This window comes from Desmodus rotundus, chromosome 3, assembly GCF_022682495.2.
Source record: "Desmodus rotundus isolate HL8 chromosome 3, HLdesRot8A.1, whole genome shotgun sequence".
Taxonomy (NCBI): domain Eukaryota; kingdom Metazoa; phylum Chordata; class Mammalia; order Chiroptera; family Phyllostomidae; genus Desmodus; species Desmodus rotundus.
The window spans coordinates 61,447,434-61,464,282 of NC_071389.1; the positions used below are offsets into that span (position 1 = coordinate 61,447,434).

Here is a 16,849-nt window from a genome sequence, read left to right on the forward strand (position 1 = left end):
AGTATTGGTATCGTTTTCTGAAACGGGAAGACTACAACACATGCTGGGCCAGGGCGAGGGGATGGGGGAGGTTTGAAATGTTGTGCTTTGGAGAAAACATGTTTGAAATCCCTGATAGAGCCCCAGTGGGGTTGTCAAGTAGCCAATCGAATACAAGAATTTAGACCTTGGGGGAATTCAGCCCAGAAAGGTAAGTTTGGGTGAGAGGAAAGGAGCAGCAAGACTTCTCAGAGGCTGTGCAGCCTCACCTCTCCTCTGTTGTTTCTTTGTTTGTTTGTCCTGTAACACTAGGGATGCTGTGCCAGGAGCTTTGACGCTGTGGTGGCGAGATGAGCATGTTGTGCTCTGGCGAGCTTCGCCCGGCAGCATCAGCTGCTGGGGCATTAGGGCACAGGGACGGATGGAACAGCCTCACAATGGATGAGAAGGTCCAGATGAAAAGGGAGGTCTCTCACCTGGACACATGAGGCACTGAAGGCAGGTGGTGATGGATGTGGGGGGCAAGGGGGGCTCAGTAAGGAGAGGTCTGTGTGAAGTCAAACATCCTCAGCTGGAGAGTGGCGAACCCGTGCTTCCAAAGTTTAACATGCACATGAATCATGCAGGGATCTTATTAAGATGCAAATCTGGATTCAACAGCTCTAGGGTGGTGCCTGAGATTCTATGTTTTTCACAAGCAATCAAGTGATGCCCAGGTTGCTGGGCTTGGAGTAGCAAAGACCTACCACCACTAAATCATTACAGTGACCTTGACTTAGCCACCTAGGCTGACTGAGCACCAGTTTCCTCAATGCCAAATGAAGGCCAAACTGATGATGTTTAAGGTCCCTCTTCCTCTAACATTCGTATTCTAAGGTGAAGTAAAAGAAGAAAACCAAAAAAAATTTAAATTAAATTAAATTAAAATCACTCCATTCTGAAGGAAGTAACCTCTTCAAAATCTATGTGCTAAATACTGTCCTAGGTCTTATTCTCTTGTATTTTATTCATTACATTTATTTTTTCACTTTTAAACATCTCTAAAACAGATTAGTCTTTTAAAAAATTGATGGCATCTTAGAGAAATATGACATCTATTAGTTGATTTTACACTATATGTAAAATTTGCCTTATAAAAGCCTATTTGGTTAGTCAAGTTTTGTAACTGTAATCATAGAGGTACACTTTGTCAAATACACATTCAGAACTCTCTAGAGCATAGGTGGCAAACACAAGGCCCGAGAGCCGAATCCGCCCTCCACCTTGTTTTATCCAGCCCGGCACCTTGTTTCTACCCATCACCATCACCAAACTCCTTGCCCCTAGTTAAGGAGTAGTTACATTTATACAGTCCTAAAGTTACACTGGGCCCTTTGAAGGCAACTGAGAGGCTGATGTGGCCCCCCCGTGACAATGAGTTTGACACCCCTGCTCTAAAGTCTGGCTGACCTTATGCTAGAGGCATTGCTAATGAGGACACCAAGCACCTGGCAGTAGCAAAGCCTAAGAACTGAGACTTTAAAAGGATGGCAAAAGCCCTAGGTAAAACATCACACCTCTAACAGAACAAACTAGTATTAAAGTAGCAGACTCATCACTCAAATGAATCTCATTCACAGAACAGAATACTCCAGTAAGTGACAAGCAACCCTCTTAGAGACAAATGGAGGGAAGATTACATATGCTTCTTTTAAAAGCTGGAAGAATGAAATGGTCATAATGCCTCATGCTAAGAAAGAGCATGAAACACTCTATTAGAATAATAGTTATTTAAATATTTTTTTTAAAAATTTTAAACAGGATTTATAACAGTCCCGCAAGTAAGGCTCAACAGTAAAGCCACAGGTCCAGAGGCAGGACCACAGAGATGGGCCCACAGCATGAATTGAAGGAAACCCTTAACTCAGACTGCACAGTCGTGTAACTAAGTATTAACCTGCAGAGAGAGCAGACATGCAAGCAGATCTCTGCATTTAGCCCAGTGAAGGACGATTCTCTTCATAGGAAAGACATTCATGAACTAGAACAGCTTCTGCTAAGTCACCTATTGTAGTGCAAAGACATCTTAAAATCGGATCATAGTTTCCTACGGCCAAATGAATGGTGTGATGCTCTCATTTGCACAAAACGACTCTACGTTTAAACTGCTACCAGGATCCCTACTCTCAAACTGTCATCTACTTGAGAAGCTGTGACTGATGAATCTTTGCCAGCCCAGTACAGTCACCCACACAGTACCACAGGGTCATCCTTGTGTGGCATCACAGAGTGCCCTTACACAATCCCAGGTGCACAAACCTAGATGGCAGAGCCCACCACACACCTAGGCTGCATGGCACAGCTCACGGCTCTGTAGGAGAGGGAAACATTTTTCCCTCTACCCTTCCAGTCCTTGGCCGAGACATCCCTGTAATAAGAGACAGATTAACAAGAGAAAAACAAACAAAAGTTCAACAACATGTACACCTGCTGTATACAGAGACCCAGGAAACTGAAGCCATCACCTTAAATACCACCTTCAGCTGAGACAAAAGGAGATGTTGGGGGTGGGGAGAGTCAGTTAAGGGAGGTTACCAGGGAAAGCACAGCAAACAAAAGTAAGGTTGTTAAGCAGATTTAAATCTTTATCTTCTGCACAGATAGGAGCCTATAGAGATGAGATCAACCTCCTCTTGCTCACACAGCATGGGAGACACCCTTACAAATGGAGATATCTTTTACAAAGGGGATCTTCTACTTGGTTTTCAGAGCTTCTTCCCTGTTGCTGTTTCTCAAATTAACCAGCCTAAAATAATCCTTATGCCAAATAGACATATTTTGGGGTGACAAACTATCATCCCAGTTCCCAGGCTACAAGCCTGTGTCATGTCAATGTACTGAATATTGTGGGTAATTGCAACACAATGGTATTTGTGGAATGCATCGCACTATGACGTCACTAGGCAATAGGAATTTTTCAGCTCCATTATAACCTGATGAGACCACTGTGGTCTACGCAGTCTGCCATTGGCTGGCAGTTGTGCAGCACACGACTACGGAAACAGTCTGTGCTTTGGGCACGGCAGCTGTACACCAGAGGTTTGCTGAATGACAGACAAAACTCCCAGGGCCTTAAGTCCAACACTTTGCATTTACATAAGGCCTTCTTTTAAATTCTCAACAGACGGCACAAAACAATTCTGCTTGTTTAGACGTTAGCTTTCTGCCAAGCAATATCCTGAAAGAAGAAATGAGCTACTGATCACAACTTGCCTTTGAAGAGCATTAATATATTTTGCAAATAATAAAAACAAGAATACGAAGCACTTTAACACTCATTATTCATTTAATAAATACAGACTCATTTTTTTCCCAAAAAGCCTAATCATCCTTTCATGGAGGAGGCAAGACAGGATAGTGAGAAGCTAGGAAATTCCTTGGCGAGTGGAATAGGGAAACTGAGAAAGATGGCTGAACACAGCGGAGGAGCAATTTACAGCCAGGTGCAGATGGTCACCAGGGGCAGGGCCCCCAGGTCTTGACAGGGGGCAAAACTGGAAAAATAAGGACCTCATCCCCAGGGTAACCTTGCGTCCCCTGGCCTTTCCTCTTTAGAGGTAACATCTAGGCACCAGAACCAACTGCAATGACTAAGGAGCCCCTGCACTCTCACTGACCAAACAGGGGAGACCATGACCCTGAGGGGCACACCTGGAGAAAGGATGACGGTTCAACTGAAACCCTCCCCTGAGACCTGCCCTAAGATTCCCTCCTGCAAGAGATAAAAGCCTCACGACAAAGGGCCCAGTGCACACCCTCTCCCTCGGGGGAGCATCTGCACTGTTTCCCTCTCTCCTGCCCCCACAGGCACGCATCTCCTAAACTCTAAGGGACCCTGAGACTTACAGTCAAGGGAGCAATGGGCAGCAGCAGCTAGTCCCAGGCTGATCCCCTGAACTGTGCCCAAGGCCCCCTTCCCAGCAAGCGAAGGCAGCCCAGCGAGCGAAGGCAGCGCAGCCTAGGCTCTCCTGTGCTTCTTCTATGCTAAGCCCTTCCTCATTTCACTGACCCAGCTCCAATAAATGTCTCCTCATAGTCACCTGGACTCGTGTGGTGAACTCTTTCCTACATGAAGTCAAGAACCCACACACGACAGCTGGCCCTGGGCAGACCCGCTCAGAGCCAGGTCCCCTGTTCAGTAACAAAGGGACAAACCAAATCAAACAGGAAACACCTGGGCATCTACCCCAAAACCAACAACCTCGAGTTGCACCTAAGAGACCCACAGATTTCCAGGCCCTGTTACCACAGACCTGCACTTTCCTGAGCCAAATCCTTTGTAGGTAAATGTTAAAGTGACAGCTTCAAATAGGTTAGCAGTCACAAACGCAAAGTTCAAGTTGTTCCACTTGCCAGCACACCAGGGCATCTTTGCTCCTACCACAGAAGAAGAAGTAGGCATGTAATAAAATGACCCATTACCTGTTTCAATGTTGCTGTCAATATTCAGTGTCTCATTAGAAGGAAACATGGTCCCTTTCTTGTAATGCTGCTTACAGACTTTTAGGCCAATTCTACTTTCTTCATTTTCTCCATAACTCAGGGTCCCCAGGGATATGTTCTTTAGACGATGATACTATTAAAAATAGTTAAATAAAAACACTTATGAGCTTCCAAGAATTTCACCAGAAGTTATAGCATATAAAATATCTTTTAGCTATTTTTTATTGTTCCTGCCATATCACTCAATAGAACTCCCCAATGTAAAATACCAGAAGGTAGTTTCCTCAGGTTGGGCAGAAACACACTGCCACTCAGAATTCGAAACTAACGTGAACATGCCGACAGACCTCCCACCCCACTCAGAGCCAGAGCTCAGGTCCTGCCTACCTCTCTGACCTAATGGCAGACTCCTGACCCTTGGTTCCACCTCTACCTCCTGTAGCCACACGGGCCTCCTGGCAGTTCCCGGAGCTCCCCAGCCACACTCCTGCCTGTGGCCTTGGCGATTCATTCCCTCTGCCCAGAACCCCAGGTTTCCTATCTGCCAGGGTTGCTGCCTCAGGCCAGTGAGGCCTCCCCTCACTGTGCAGTGAGAAGTGCACGTATCCATCACCAGCGCTCAGGCACCACCAGGCTCCTCCAGGCTCCTCCCTCTTTACTCCCAGGAGTTACCACTTCCTGACACACCACTGACAGCCCTGACCTTCCAGACCTTCCGCAGCCCCAGCTTACACTAACACTTGCATGAGCACAACTTCACCAGTCGCCTAGCTGCACTAACAGGGCTTTCCTGGCACCCCATCTTCATTTATATGACATTGTTAGTCCAGGAAACCTTTGCCCAGAACCATGAAAGTTACAGATAACTATATTATTTCAGGAACATCCAAAAAATCATTTAAACAGTCAGTTTGAAGACTGAGTCTGATAACCCTAAGACGTTTTGAAACCACCCCCAACCCACACCTGGCTATGTCCTCCAGCCCTCAGCTGTCATATCTCCACCTTCACCGGATTCCAATCGGGCTCCAACGCATTGAGAGACAGCCCCTCCTCCTTAAATGGGACTTCAGAATCCAAGTCTGGACTTTGCCCCTTTCACCCAAGGCACGACTGAGAACGGTCAAGACGGCGCCTCCCTTATTGCTCTAAGCAATAGGCTCAGTTTTTATTATCAATGTATTTTTCTGGTGGTGTTTTCAGGAAGCCAGCCCTTAATACTGTACGTTTCACTTCCTTTCATTTGTCTGGCTCTCCCCTCTAGAAATAAGTTCTACAAGAATAGGGTTTTGTCTTTTATTCGTGCTGTATTCCCAATGTCTAGAAAAGCATCTGGCACATACTACGTACCCAAATATTTATTGAATGGATGAATGAATGAAAAAACACAGAAAGAATAAGAATAACAATTTCTCTCCCCTGAATGCTTTCTTCAGGCCTACCAAGCTGGTTTCTCAATACCTGCCCAGACTCAAGTGTATCATGTCCTCCTCCATAGTCTTAAGATTCAGCTAGGCTTATTCATGCTGAGACATCAAAGCTGAGACCCTGGAATCTCAGATTTGGTATCTCATCCATCAAACCTTCCGAGATTATACATCTGCTCTTGGCCATTTGATCTGGGGTAATCTCCCAAAAGCAGTGGGTGTGAAAGGATAAAGGAGTGAAAGGATAAATAAAAAATGTAAATCTCAATGAAAATGTTAAATATGCAAAATCTATTGTGTGGAAATGTAGCTACAGAAATAGCAATAAATCGTTCTTGGCAGACTATGAAGTTTTAATTAGAATATTTTCATATATGCATAACTTTCTTTTTTGGCTAAGAAAACAAGATCAAGTATCAATACATTCTTCAAATATAGGTCATTCACAACAAAAAGCTTGCCTGATTAATAGCATAAAATATGCTCTCGTAGGCGTCCTCTTGCGTATATACACTGCAACTATAGTTATCTTCGTCTACGCCCGAATAGCCTTTCAAAAACAAGTACTTCAAAGCAACAGTGTTTTCTTCCTTGAAAGCAACCACGAGCTGGTTACTTAAACCAAAACGAACAAGCTAGAAAAGAAAATCAAATAGACATATATGAATTTTACCATTTATATGCCTTCTTCTTGCCCTGGCTGGTGTGGCTCAGTTGGCTGGGCATCATCCCACAAATTGAAAGGTCCCGGGTTCGATTCCTGGTCAAGGCACATGCCTAGATTGCAGGTTGGGTCCCAATCAGGGTGCATACGAAAGGCAAATGATAGGTGTTTCTCTCTTACATCAATGTTTCTCTCCCTATCATTCTCCCTCCCTTCCCCTCTCTAAAATACACAAGCATGCCCTCGGGTGAGGCTTTTAAAAGTTAATTAATTAATTAATTAAATGCCTTCTCATCATCAGGTCTCAACTATAAACATCAGCAAGAAAAATCTCACTGCTTTGGTTTTAACTAATCATATCAATGTTAAAATATAAATCCCAAAGAAGAATAGACTAACTAAGCTAAATGAGTGTTTCTACATAGCAGAAAATTAGAAGAAATTACCACTCTCAATGACTAACTGCCCTGCTGGTCTTTAATGAAGGAGAAGAAAACCAAAAGAAATCCAAATCAGTTAAGTCTGAATCTACTTTTCTTATACTTGAATTTCAAATTCATTGTTTTAAAAATTGGTGTAATTAGTAAAGCAATAATTCATGTTTTATTGATTTAACATTCAGAATGTGGAACTATTTTTAAAATCACAACTATGTTTGGCATGTGGCTTTGTAGAATGTTTTTGAAAAGTGGCCTACATAAACTCATTCCAGCTAGGAGCAGATAGTCAAAGGAATTCAGTTACTCCAGTTTTGCAAGAATTCTTCTATAAGATTTACACCAGAAAGTTCCCTCTCCGAGCAGAAAGAACAGCAGGGCTCCTGCTTTAGCTCTCTGAACTTAACACCATCCATTGTCATCTGCCTTCTGGGGATGAAACTCCTACTCCTTCTCCCTGACACTGTGTCCTAGCACAGGCACCAGGGGCTCTCTTCATCAGGAGTGAAAAGGGCCCCTTCCGCCCCCATTTTTTTTCTTGGAATCCGGGGAAATTAGCAAGCATAAAGGTTTACCAAAAAAAAAAAAACCCTCAGGAATTACACACAGCTACGCTTTCTCAATCACTCTCACATGCACTCTCACTTTCACTCACACACTGCCACACACACACTTCCTAACACATTCTCATGTACAGTTACACTCACTCTGTCACACACACTCTCACACACCTGCACAAACACAGAGCCCCTCCCTCTCCCTCTCTCATTCTCTCTCCCTTACACACACACACACACACATGCACACAGTGATGGAGCAGAATCAAACTCTAACAAGCCCTGTCCACCTCTCTGTCCCCACCCCCCCTCTTTATTTTCTATCTGCTTGCATACTTACAAAAATAATTTTTAGCTTTTAAGTTTTGTCTGACTTTTTCTACAAGGCTAAATAATGAATAATAATGGCTACAAATCTACTGCAGGGGCTACACTAACTGCTTTACACGCATTCCCTCATTTGCTAACATAACAACCCTACGAAACTATTACAAAACTATTTATCCCCACTTTACCAATGTAGGAACTGAGATTTAGCCTCATTAATCTGTCCTAAGTCTCCAAACTATTGTAGAACAAAAGCCAAACCTAACTCCAAACCTAACTCCGAAGTCATTTTTACTGTGCTATACTATTTCCCTCTGTTGAAAATTTCATCTTTGAGGCTCTTCTTGCAGAAAAGAATTAGGTGCTAGCCTTCCAGAATCGCAACTATGTTTGAGGATGTTCATAGATGATACTCATTAGCACCTGAGCCTCACGAGGTCACGCTCCTCAAATACCAAGTCAGAGCACTGAGCGATTGCTAAAGCCCAGCTATTTTAAGGAAAGTACAGAGATGAGAAGTCCCACATCATCCAACCTGTGCTGAAAATAAAGCAACAGAAGCTGAAGTCCTTGCAAGAATGTGACGTTTGCCAACACTGCCTGTGGGGGTGGCAGAAAGGTCCTGTTGCGTTTTGAAGGCCATATATACAAGGAACCAGAGAACCAGCACACACAATCACTTCAAGGTTCTGTTCCAACTACTGACATGCAAATGAAAAAACTGGTACACACACAGGGATGAAATTTGCCGGGTGCCTACACTATGCTGAACTGGGGTACAATGTGGGCAAGAGCAACCCTGCGTGGTCTAGAATGACAACTCTTATCTCCTGAGTGCCAGGCACGGTGCCTAAAACTCGTAATTTTTGTTTTTCACTTAATTCCCCAACATTCTACGAGGGATATATGACACTGGGATCCACAAGAACAGGATAGTATTCTTTTTTCCCAACTAGTGTGCATTCAGGAACTGGAATGGTGCCCACTACAATGTCAGAATGAAGCCCTGAATTCACTGATGAATATAATCTCACGGTATACTTGTGTAAACTGGAGTCACATAGCGTATACAGCTTGGAGCAGCTAGAAAGCGCCCGAGTGAGGACCCAAACAGGTCTGTCCCACTCACCTGCTCGTTCTCTTGGCCACTTGCTTACACTGCCTCTCAAACTGAAACGCGGCCAACTTAACTCTAGAAGCTGTAATAGCAGACCTGTTCCTCCCGTGCTTGGGTGAGACTAAACACACACACACACACACACGAGCTAAAGGGGGGTGGATAACTTGACCAGGAATGTGGCTCACAATCTGCTGATATTTTAAGCCACCATCTTATTTAAACTCAACGCTCATCAACTCCCCTTTGGGAAGTGAGAACTGGAGGCGTGATCCTGCTTGGAACCACACCCACCTGGCATCAGGAACCAGACATTTCCTCCATTCTGCTGTTCACAGACCGAGCCAAGATCCACACGGATAGCCTAACACCAGGTAAGGGTTGGGATTTTCAAAGCAGCTCTCAGTAAAGGAGAAAGACCCTGAAGAGGAGACTGTGAGGTCCCCTTCCTGCTGTGGCAGAACCAAACACTCCCTACAGAGCAAGAGTAAGGAGATGATAAGATTGGCCAAAAAAGTTTTTAAAAAAGGAGTTGACAGAAAAATGCATCTTAGCCCCACTAACTAGATCCTAAGGTTTGCTGAGAATATGATGGAAGACAGAAAAATAATTACACAGTTAAGTACAGCTGGCGAAGATTGTGAATTTAAGATCTGAGTGGAAATCAGTAAGTGTAGACGAAAATATTCTGTACCAGACAAAAACAAGATACCACTTTAATGGCGTACAAAGAATATGGGAGGGAAAGAGTAGAACTAGCAAAAGAATGTAGACACCTCTCTCAAGATTATAAATTACTGCAGAATGAAAGTAGAAATGTCTAAAAAAAAGTTTCCTTCTCATCAACCCTGATAAAATGCCACCCATCCCACTAGAACTGAGGGTGGAATGCTAAAATAGACTGAAAAAGAGGAGGAGGGGAAAATGGGATTTAAAGAAAGAAAATGTATTCAAAAAATCTGCTCCAGTTAGGTATCACTCAGGTAGCAAACCGTATTAGAAGGATCCTACCGGCGAACAAAAGTTTAATCACCCCCCCCAATTTTGTGAGGGGAGACAGGGTACACCTGCACACAAAGTGAAGGATCAACTCCAAGAAATAATTTATGAAAAGTGAAATCAGTGAGGCGGCCCAGGGGTACCAGCGTACAAAGGAAATCCATGGGCTGAGTGGTCAGGCAAGGTCGGTGGGGGAGATGGACTTCAAACAGTGCCTGCAAGATGAGCGCTGGCTGGTGTGACTCGGTGGTCGGAGTATCATCTCGTACACCAGGAAGGTGAGGGTTCAATTCCTGGTCAGGGCACATACCTAGGTGGTGGGTTTGATCCCTGGTCAAGATGCATATGGGAGGCAATCAATTGGTGTTTCTCACATCGATGTTTCTCTATCTCTCCAAGATCAATAAAGATGTTTTTCTAAAAGAATAGTGCCTGCAAGATGAGGGAGGTACAAGAATCCCTCTGGACTTGGTGGAACAAACAGAACAGGAATTACTGGGTGGGGCCATCTGGCCGGGATTCAGGGATGAAATAATAGATGAAAACCTGTTGAGAAGGCAAGCAGAAGGGGGCTGTGGAAATCTGTGAACACTGGGCCACAGAGCCATGAATTTCCTCTGTGGGAAATGGGGTCCTACAGAAGTTTCTGAGCAGGAGACTGACCCAATGAAGGCAGGCTAAGAAAAATTAATCTGACAGTCACATTGCCTAGCCTGGTCTGTCTGTGGATAAGAAAGGTAGGCATAAGCTGAAGACCAGAAGTAGCCTAGTTAACTTATCTATATTCCTAGACTGCAAGCTCTGAGGACCTATATTGAGAACAGAAACAATATGAGAATAAAAGCGTGGACTTCAGATGCAGGCTGGTGGGGCTCAAATTGCAGCTCTGCCACTTACTAACTGATGGTCATAAGCAAATTCCTTAACTCTCTTTGGCCCAGTTTCTTTATCCATGAAAGGGGGTAATAACTGAACCTACCTCACAGATTTGCAGGAAGGATGAAATTGAGCGGACATACAGAAAGCACCTATTCTGCCTGGCACATGGTAAGCGCTATGCTACGTGGTAGGTTACATCCGAAGCAGTAATGTACCCACAACTGGATGAACGACAGAATGCATAGCACACAAGGTGCTTCGTACATATTTGTAATTAACTAATGAGATAAAAGTCCGTGCTAGAAAGAAATAGTGAGTATGGCAAAACATAAGTAGATGCAGTTTTGCAGGAAGAATCCATGGCACTTAGTAGATATCAGGACAAAGAAGACAAGTCAAGGATGGTGATAATGCTTTATGCCTTGATAAGCTAGAATTTTAGTAACATTATTAGATCAAAAAAATTCAAGTGAAAGCTAGTTTGACAAGAGAATAAATTGGGAAACAATTAAAATTAACCAAATGGCAAAAGGGGATATTCCTATTTCTCCTCTTTTCAAGTAATACTGACAATGTGCCTACTTTATAGGTTGCCAAAATTAAAACTTCAAAACAAAGAATTAAAATGAAAAAAATATAAAAGAAGAATAAAGCTAAGCATGTACATTTTTAACCATAGCCCTGCATCTCGACCTTGTTTTCTTTGGAGTAACTTGGTCACCCTAAAACTTGCTGAGCTGGGGCAGCATGTCACATAATGAAAAGACCTCTTCATGAACTCAGAATAAAGATGCCACTTCAGTTATGGCAGAAATCTCTTCTTGTTTCTAAAACTATATGGAGGTTGTTTTAGAAAGGTATTTATTGGGGGGTTCCAGAAATAACATCTTTGCCAATACTTTTACATTGATAATGGACGGTTATTTGCCAATGGAGCCAAACCCCTCAAATCAGTCCTGTTTTTAACAGAGCATGTGTTTCAAATGTTTCAAATGTAGTTACCTAGACAGACACCTCCCTGAAAACAGTTCCATACCACGGGCCCCCAAACTAGGTGATGCTCTGGTGGCTGTTGGGATCCTAGGGATAAAGAGCTCAACAATGCCGACTTAAACAAAAGGTCTCAATGTAGCCTTTCTGTGCTCCTTGGAGTGCCGGGGGTTAGCATTTCCTCAGAGCACACAGCCATTGATAGAGGGGAAACCTGGCATTCTCTAAGTCTTTACAGTCACAACAGTCAACACTGCGAATTTCAAAAGCGTATTTAAGTAGGATGTATTTGGATGAAGATGAAAGATTTCGGGAACAGAAATCACTTTGTACTGAGCAGCCTTCACCAGCCTATGTGCCTCATTCAGACATAGAAACTCACACTCTGAAACAGAGATCTACTGTTTATCTAGACTTAAGAACCTGTGGAGCCCTGGCAGTGGATTGAGTGCTGGCCTGCAAACCAAAGGGTCCCTGGTTCGATTCCCACTTAGGGCTTGTGCCTGGGTTGTGGGCCTGGTCCCCAAACATGTGAGAGGCAACCACATACTGATGTTTCTCTCCTTCTCTTTTTCCTTTCCTTCACCTCTCTCTAAAAATAAATACATAAAATCTTTTAAAAAATAAGTTAAAAAAAAAGAACCTGTGAAAACAAGCCATCATAATCCCTTTCATAAAACAAGGTGGCCATCTAAAATGAACTTTAACCTACCATCTAACCTCCAGAGTCAACATAATTTTACAGTTTTATGAATTTGAGTGTGGACTTCCCACAACAAAAGTCAGTGGCAGGACCTATCAAAACAGTTTCATCATGGGGTAAGGAAAAAAGAACCAAACGAACTCATAATATAAATTACCTGTGTGGTGACCATGACTATCTTCAAAATCTGCAGACCCAGTTTCCATGGGATCTGGTGTCTGGCTCGGAATTTTTCACAAGGGTTCATGAAGTAGAACTTCAGGTCTTCCCTCAGACGTTCTTCTTTCACCTCAGAATCAGGGTGAGCCATTGCGTTGCTGCCAGAGAAGATCGATTTTTAAGTACGCAGAACAGCCTGTTCACTAGGAAGCTCCTAAATAATACTTTGCGCTCACATGCTTAACCCATTCGCACGAGCAAAACTCTCTCTGCAACCAATAAACTTGTGTTCTCTTTAGGAATGTGAAAATTATTCAGGACCCTCTATTATTTGCCTTTCCATGTAGCTACTCATCTTGTTCAAAATGGCCATTTTCGAAAATTATAAAATTAAAATTTTTTTTGCAAAACTCATCCATTTCTAATTTTAACACAGAGCACTCACCTGTCACTGGAGTACTAACAAAAACTAGATGGGGTAGGTTCATGGACTCCAAGAGTGAAATCACAGAAATTTAGTGCAGACTAGTGAAATTAAGTTCCTACAGAAATACAGAATCTTTATTCTATAACTTTGTACTGAAGGAAGGATTATGTTCCCCTTTACTGATAACATATCAGTGATTATGAGACCCCTAAATATAAATATCTTTAAAAAGTTAAAATAGCATCTCTGTATTCATGCCTGGTCAGATCTCTGTGTCACCTTACATTAGTAAAATTTGCTTTTACTAACTCAAGGGCTCTGGACTCGGGAGTGGGCACGTGACCCAAGCTGGGCCATAAAAGCCAGTGAGATGGGATCACAGGACCAGGATTATAACTGACAGGAGAGATGTGGTATTTCCACTAAGTAGTCCCCAAAGTGGGGTGTGCAAAACAAAAAATTGAACTCTATTAATAATGAATATACCATAACATGCAGAAGAACAGCCGCATATAGTAGCATTTAATTTATAAACATACACACATTGGGGATATACGCTTAACTTTTACTGTCGGATACATAATCAACAAAGTGTGGAGATCACACACGTAAAGCACAGCCTGCGAGTCTGAAGTCTTGGAAGCCATCTTGCCATCACAGGAGAGCTCGTCAGAGAGGAGCTAACACAGAAGGACGGACAACAGGTAGACACTAGACCTAACGACAGTGTTTCAGCTCCTGGATCCGGTTGTATCTAAAGCCATCATCCCAAGACTTTCAGTTTGAGCTAATAAATACCCTTTGGGATTGAAGCCAGTTTGAATTAGAGTTCTGTTTCTTACAACAAGGAGTGCCTGGATGGTAAATTTAATGAATAAATTCTATTCCGTTCAGCCAATCAGTCAAGCTACTCATTTCTAGGGAAGTTTTTATAGTTGGGGGACATTCTTGGGAATCTTTTCACCCGAAATGTCTAAATGACATATTTTTGTACTGACTTATGATCCACGGTATCTACCTTAACTAATGAGTTTAAAAGACGTAAAAAGGGAAAGACTATTCTAAGACTTATTTTAAGACTTATATGAAGTTGTTAACAATTTTCTATTTTTAGACAGATTTTTAGACCTCTTATTTCCAGAATTAGTGGGCTAGGTTACTTAGAATTTTCCTGATGCAAAGGAAGGAAGGGAGGGAAGGAAGGAGGGAGGGGTTAAGGGAGAGAAGGAAAGAAGGAAAAGAAGGAGTGAGGAAGGGAAAGGAGAGGGAGAGAAGAAAATAGAGAAGAAAGATGCTAGATAAAATGCGTCTTTTGAGGGAGAGATGGAGGAAGTTGCTTGTAAAAGAAAAACAGCAAAATGGACTTGATACTGTCAGGAGAAAGTCTAGAAAGGAGCTGGGAAGCCTCCAGGAAGTTGGGCGAATAGACCTCACCTCACGGGAAACTGAACTTTTGAACTTGGTCAAGACCAAATGGCTACTTCCTGATATAGTTCTTAGAACAGACTGATCCCCTGAATTCTCTATTAAGAAATAAATTTTCTACCTGACAACAGACATAAGAAATTAATCATGTACAGCATATTGCAGGTCCTCCTGGGAGCACCAATCACAGCCCTTTCAAAGCAACTTGTGTAACTCCTTCGGAAATTCCCCCTTTTCTGTCTTTATAAATTCTGTCCCCTTCCTTCCCCCTCAGAACACAGCTGGGTTTCTACCCAAATCTGTGTATCCTGGATTGCAATGTCTAAAAAATGCCCCCAAATAAAGCTTTTGTCTGCCTTGCAGTTTTTGGCCAACATTGATTGACAAACTGTAAAATACCTAGAAGTTAAAAGTAGACAAGTCCCGGGGATCTAACACTGGCGCAGTGAATACAGACAACACTGTATTATAAATGTGAAATTTGTGAAGTGACTAGACCCTAATTATTCTCAGCACAGAAAAGAAATGATAATTACGGGACACAAAAGAGGGGCTAACTATCACTACAATGGCAATCATATTACAATACATAAATGTATCAAATCAACACATTGTATACCTTAAACTTACACCATGTTATATGTCAAATACATTTCAGTTGAAAAAAGAACACTTAGAATAAAGATGTTTCTAAGAATGCTTAAAAATTTAAAGAGAGCAAAGATCTACCAGGCCAGTCTTGGGGGAACTGGTGAGGTAGGAGCCCCTGGCCATTCACACACACTTAGGCTTCAGTTAGTGGCCCCAGGAGAGGAGATAAAGCAGCCAAGACTTAAGGCCCAAAGCCCATCCAAGATATAAAAGGAAACCTTCCTCAAATTTAGGCAAGGGCCCCAAAGAGCTAGCTCCTCAGAAAAACAACCAGCACTCAAACTAACTGACCCCCAAAATGTAGAAGACTACAGAGAAGACCAGAGTAGCTTCAAATCAAAGAAAATTAAAAATGCAGAGCCATCCTGAGAAATGACAGCCAAAACCCAGCCTCTGAGCCCCATGCCTGGTGAGCCCGAGAAAGTCACACCACGCGCTTGCCTAGTTCAGGGGGCTCCAGGCTGGGATAGCCCTCCACCTCCCAGCACACACACAGATCTCTCCAGAGGTGCATCCTAGGACTTGGGGTGCTCTAACAAGCCATTGTAGAACACGTTTACCAGTTGTAAAACACAGCCAAGCACACGAGAAAACCAAGTAACATGAAACAGTCAACTTAGAAACGGGGGCCAAGTACATGGAACCAGACAGGGATTAGAAAACAATCACGTTTACCTCACCGGAAGACAAAGAGAGGTAAAAATATCCACTATGAGATTAACTTGGGAAAAACAAAAGAACTTTCAGAAATGAAATATCATTTCCCATAATGAGTCTCATTTCAAAAGAATGAGAAGCCTTTTTAAATGTGTTTGCCCTGCACCTGCTATAATTACCTCTTGGTTTGATCCATCAACTCGCTAAACATTTACTGTGTGGAGCGGCTGCACTGGGTCTCGGGACACAAAGCTGAATACATTCCCTGAACTTCAGATGCTCGGTGTCTAGTAGAAGACATAGACTTGTGAGTGTGCATTCACGAATTAGCAAATAACTTAGTGAATGCTGTAGTGTAAGTGTAGAAAGTATTGTGGAAGCAGAGTCCTAACTCTGGGGAGAAAGGTTCATAGTCATAATACATGGAGCGGTAAGTGCTACGGGACGCCTGGTGAAGAGTGTTGAGGGAGGATTTCCAAAAAGAAGGTGGCATCTTAACCGTGCCTGAGAGCAGCATCCTCCAACACAAACCTTCAGGTTTCTGAAAACACAGATCATTGATTGTGTTAAATTATTTACACTACTGTAGCCTTCTGCAAGTTTTTCACTTAGGTATTCACAGGGCAGTGGCAATACTTCTAGCACTGTGATGAGAAAAAAAAAAACAACTGAAAAAGCTAGCATGAAAAACTTTCCCCCTTGGCGTACAGGAGCCACTAGGTGAAATACAGGATAGCGCCGGGCAAATGTGATCAACGAATGATAGGTATACAGAAACAAGTTAGTTTATATGAATAATAAAGTTCCATGATGAGACTGCTGTTTTTTAATAAGTGTAACAAGTTTAGAAATAACATCTAAAGTTTGGAAGAAAAGGTAATGATGTTTTGGTTCAAAAAATCTAATATCTCAAATGTAAATGTATAAACTTTATATCCTTTCTTTTCTGAAGGTTCTTTCTTGTTCCCC

The 16,849-nt window shown here is 42.7% G+C and overlaps 1 protein-coding gene across 4 annotated transcripts in view; it reads right to left on the minus strand.

Annotated features, from left to right (window-relative positions):
• The window catches only part of MCOLN2 (mucolipin TRP cation channel 2), a 56,326-nt gene that overhangs the window by 26,384 nt on the left and 13,093 nt on the right, over positions 1 to 16,849 (minus strand). For all 4 annotated transcript variants that reach the window (XM_053921140.2, XM_045199584.3, XM_045199583.2 and 1 more), the window contains 3 exons: positions 12,719 to 12,878; positions 6,350 to 6,523; positions 4,441 to 4,594 (listed from right to left, as the gene is read on the minus strand). In XM_053921140.2, the coding sequence (XP_053777115.1) occupies positions 4,441 to 4,594; positions 6,350 to 6,523; positions 12,719 to 12,878 (488 nt within the window). The remainder of the gene's footprint in view (positions 1 to 4,440; positions 4,595 to 6,349; positions 6,524 to 12,718; positions 12,879 to 16,849) is intronic.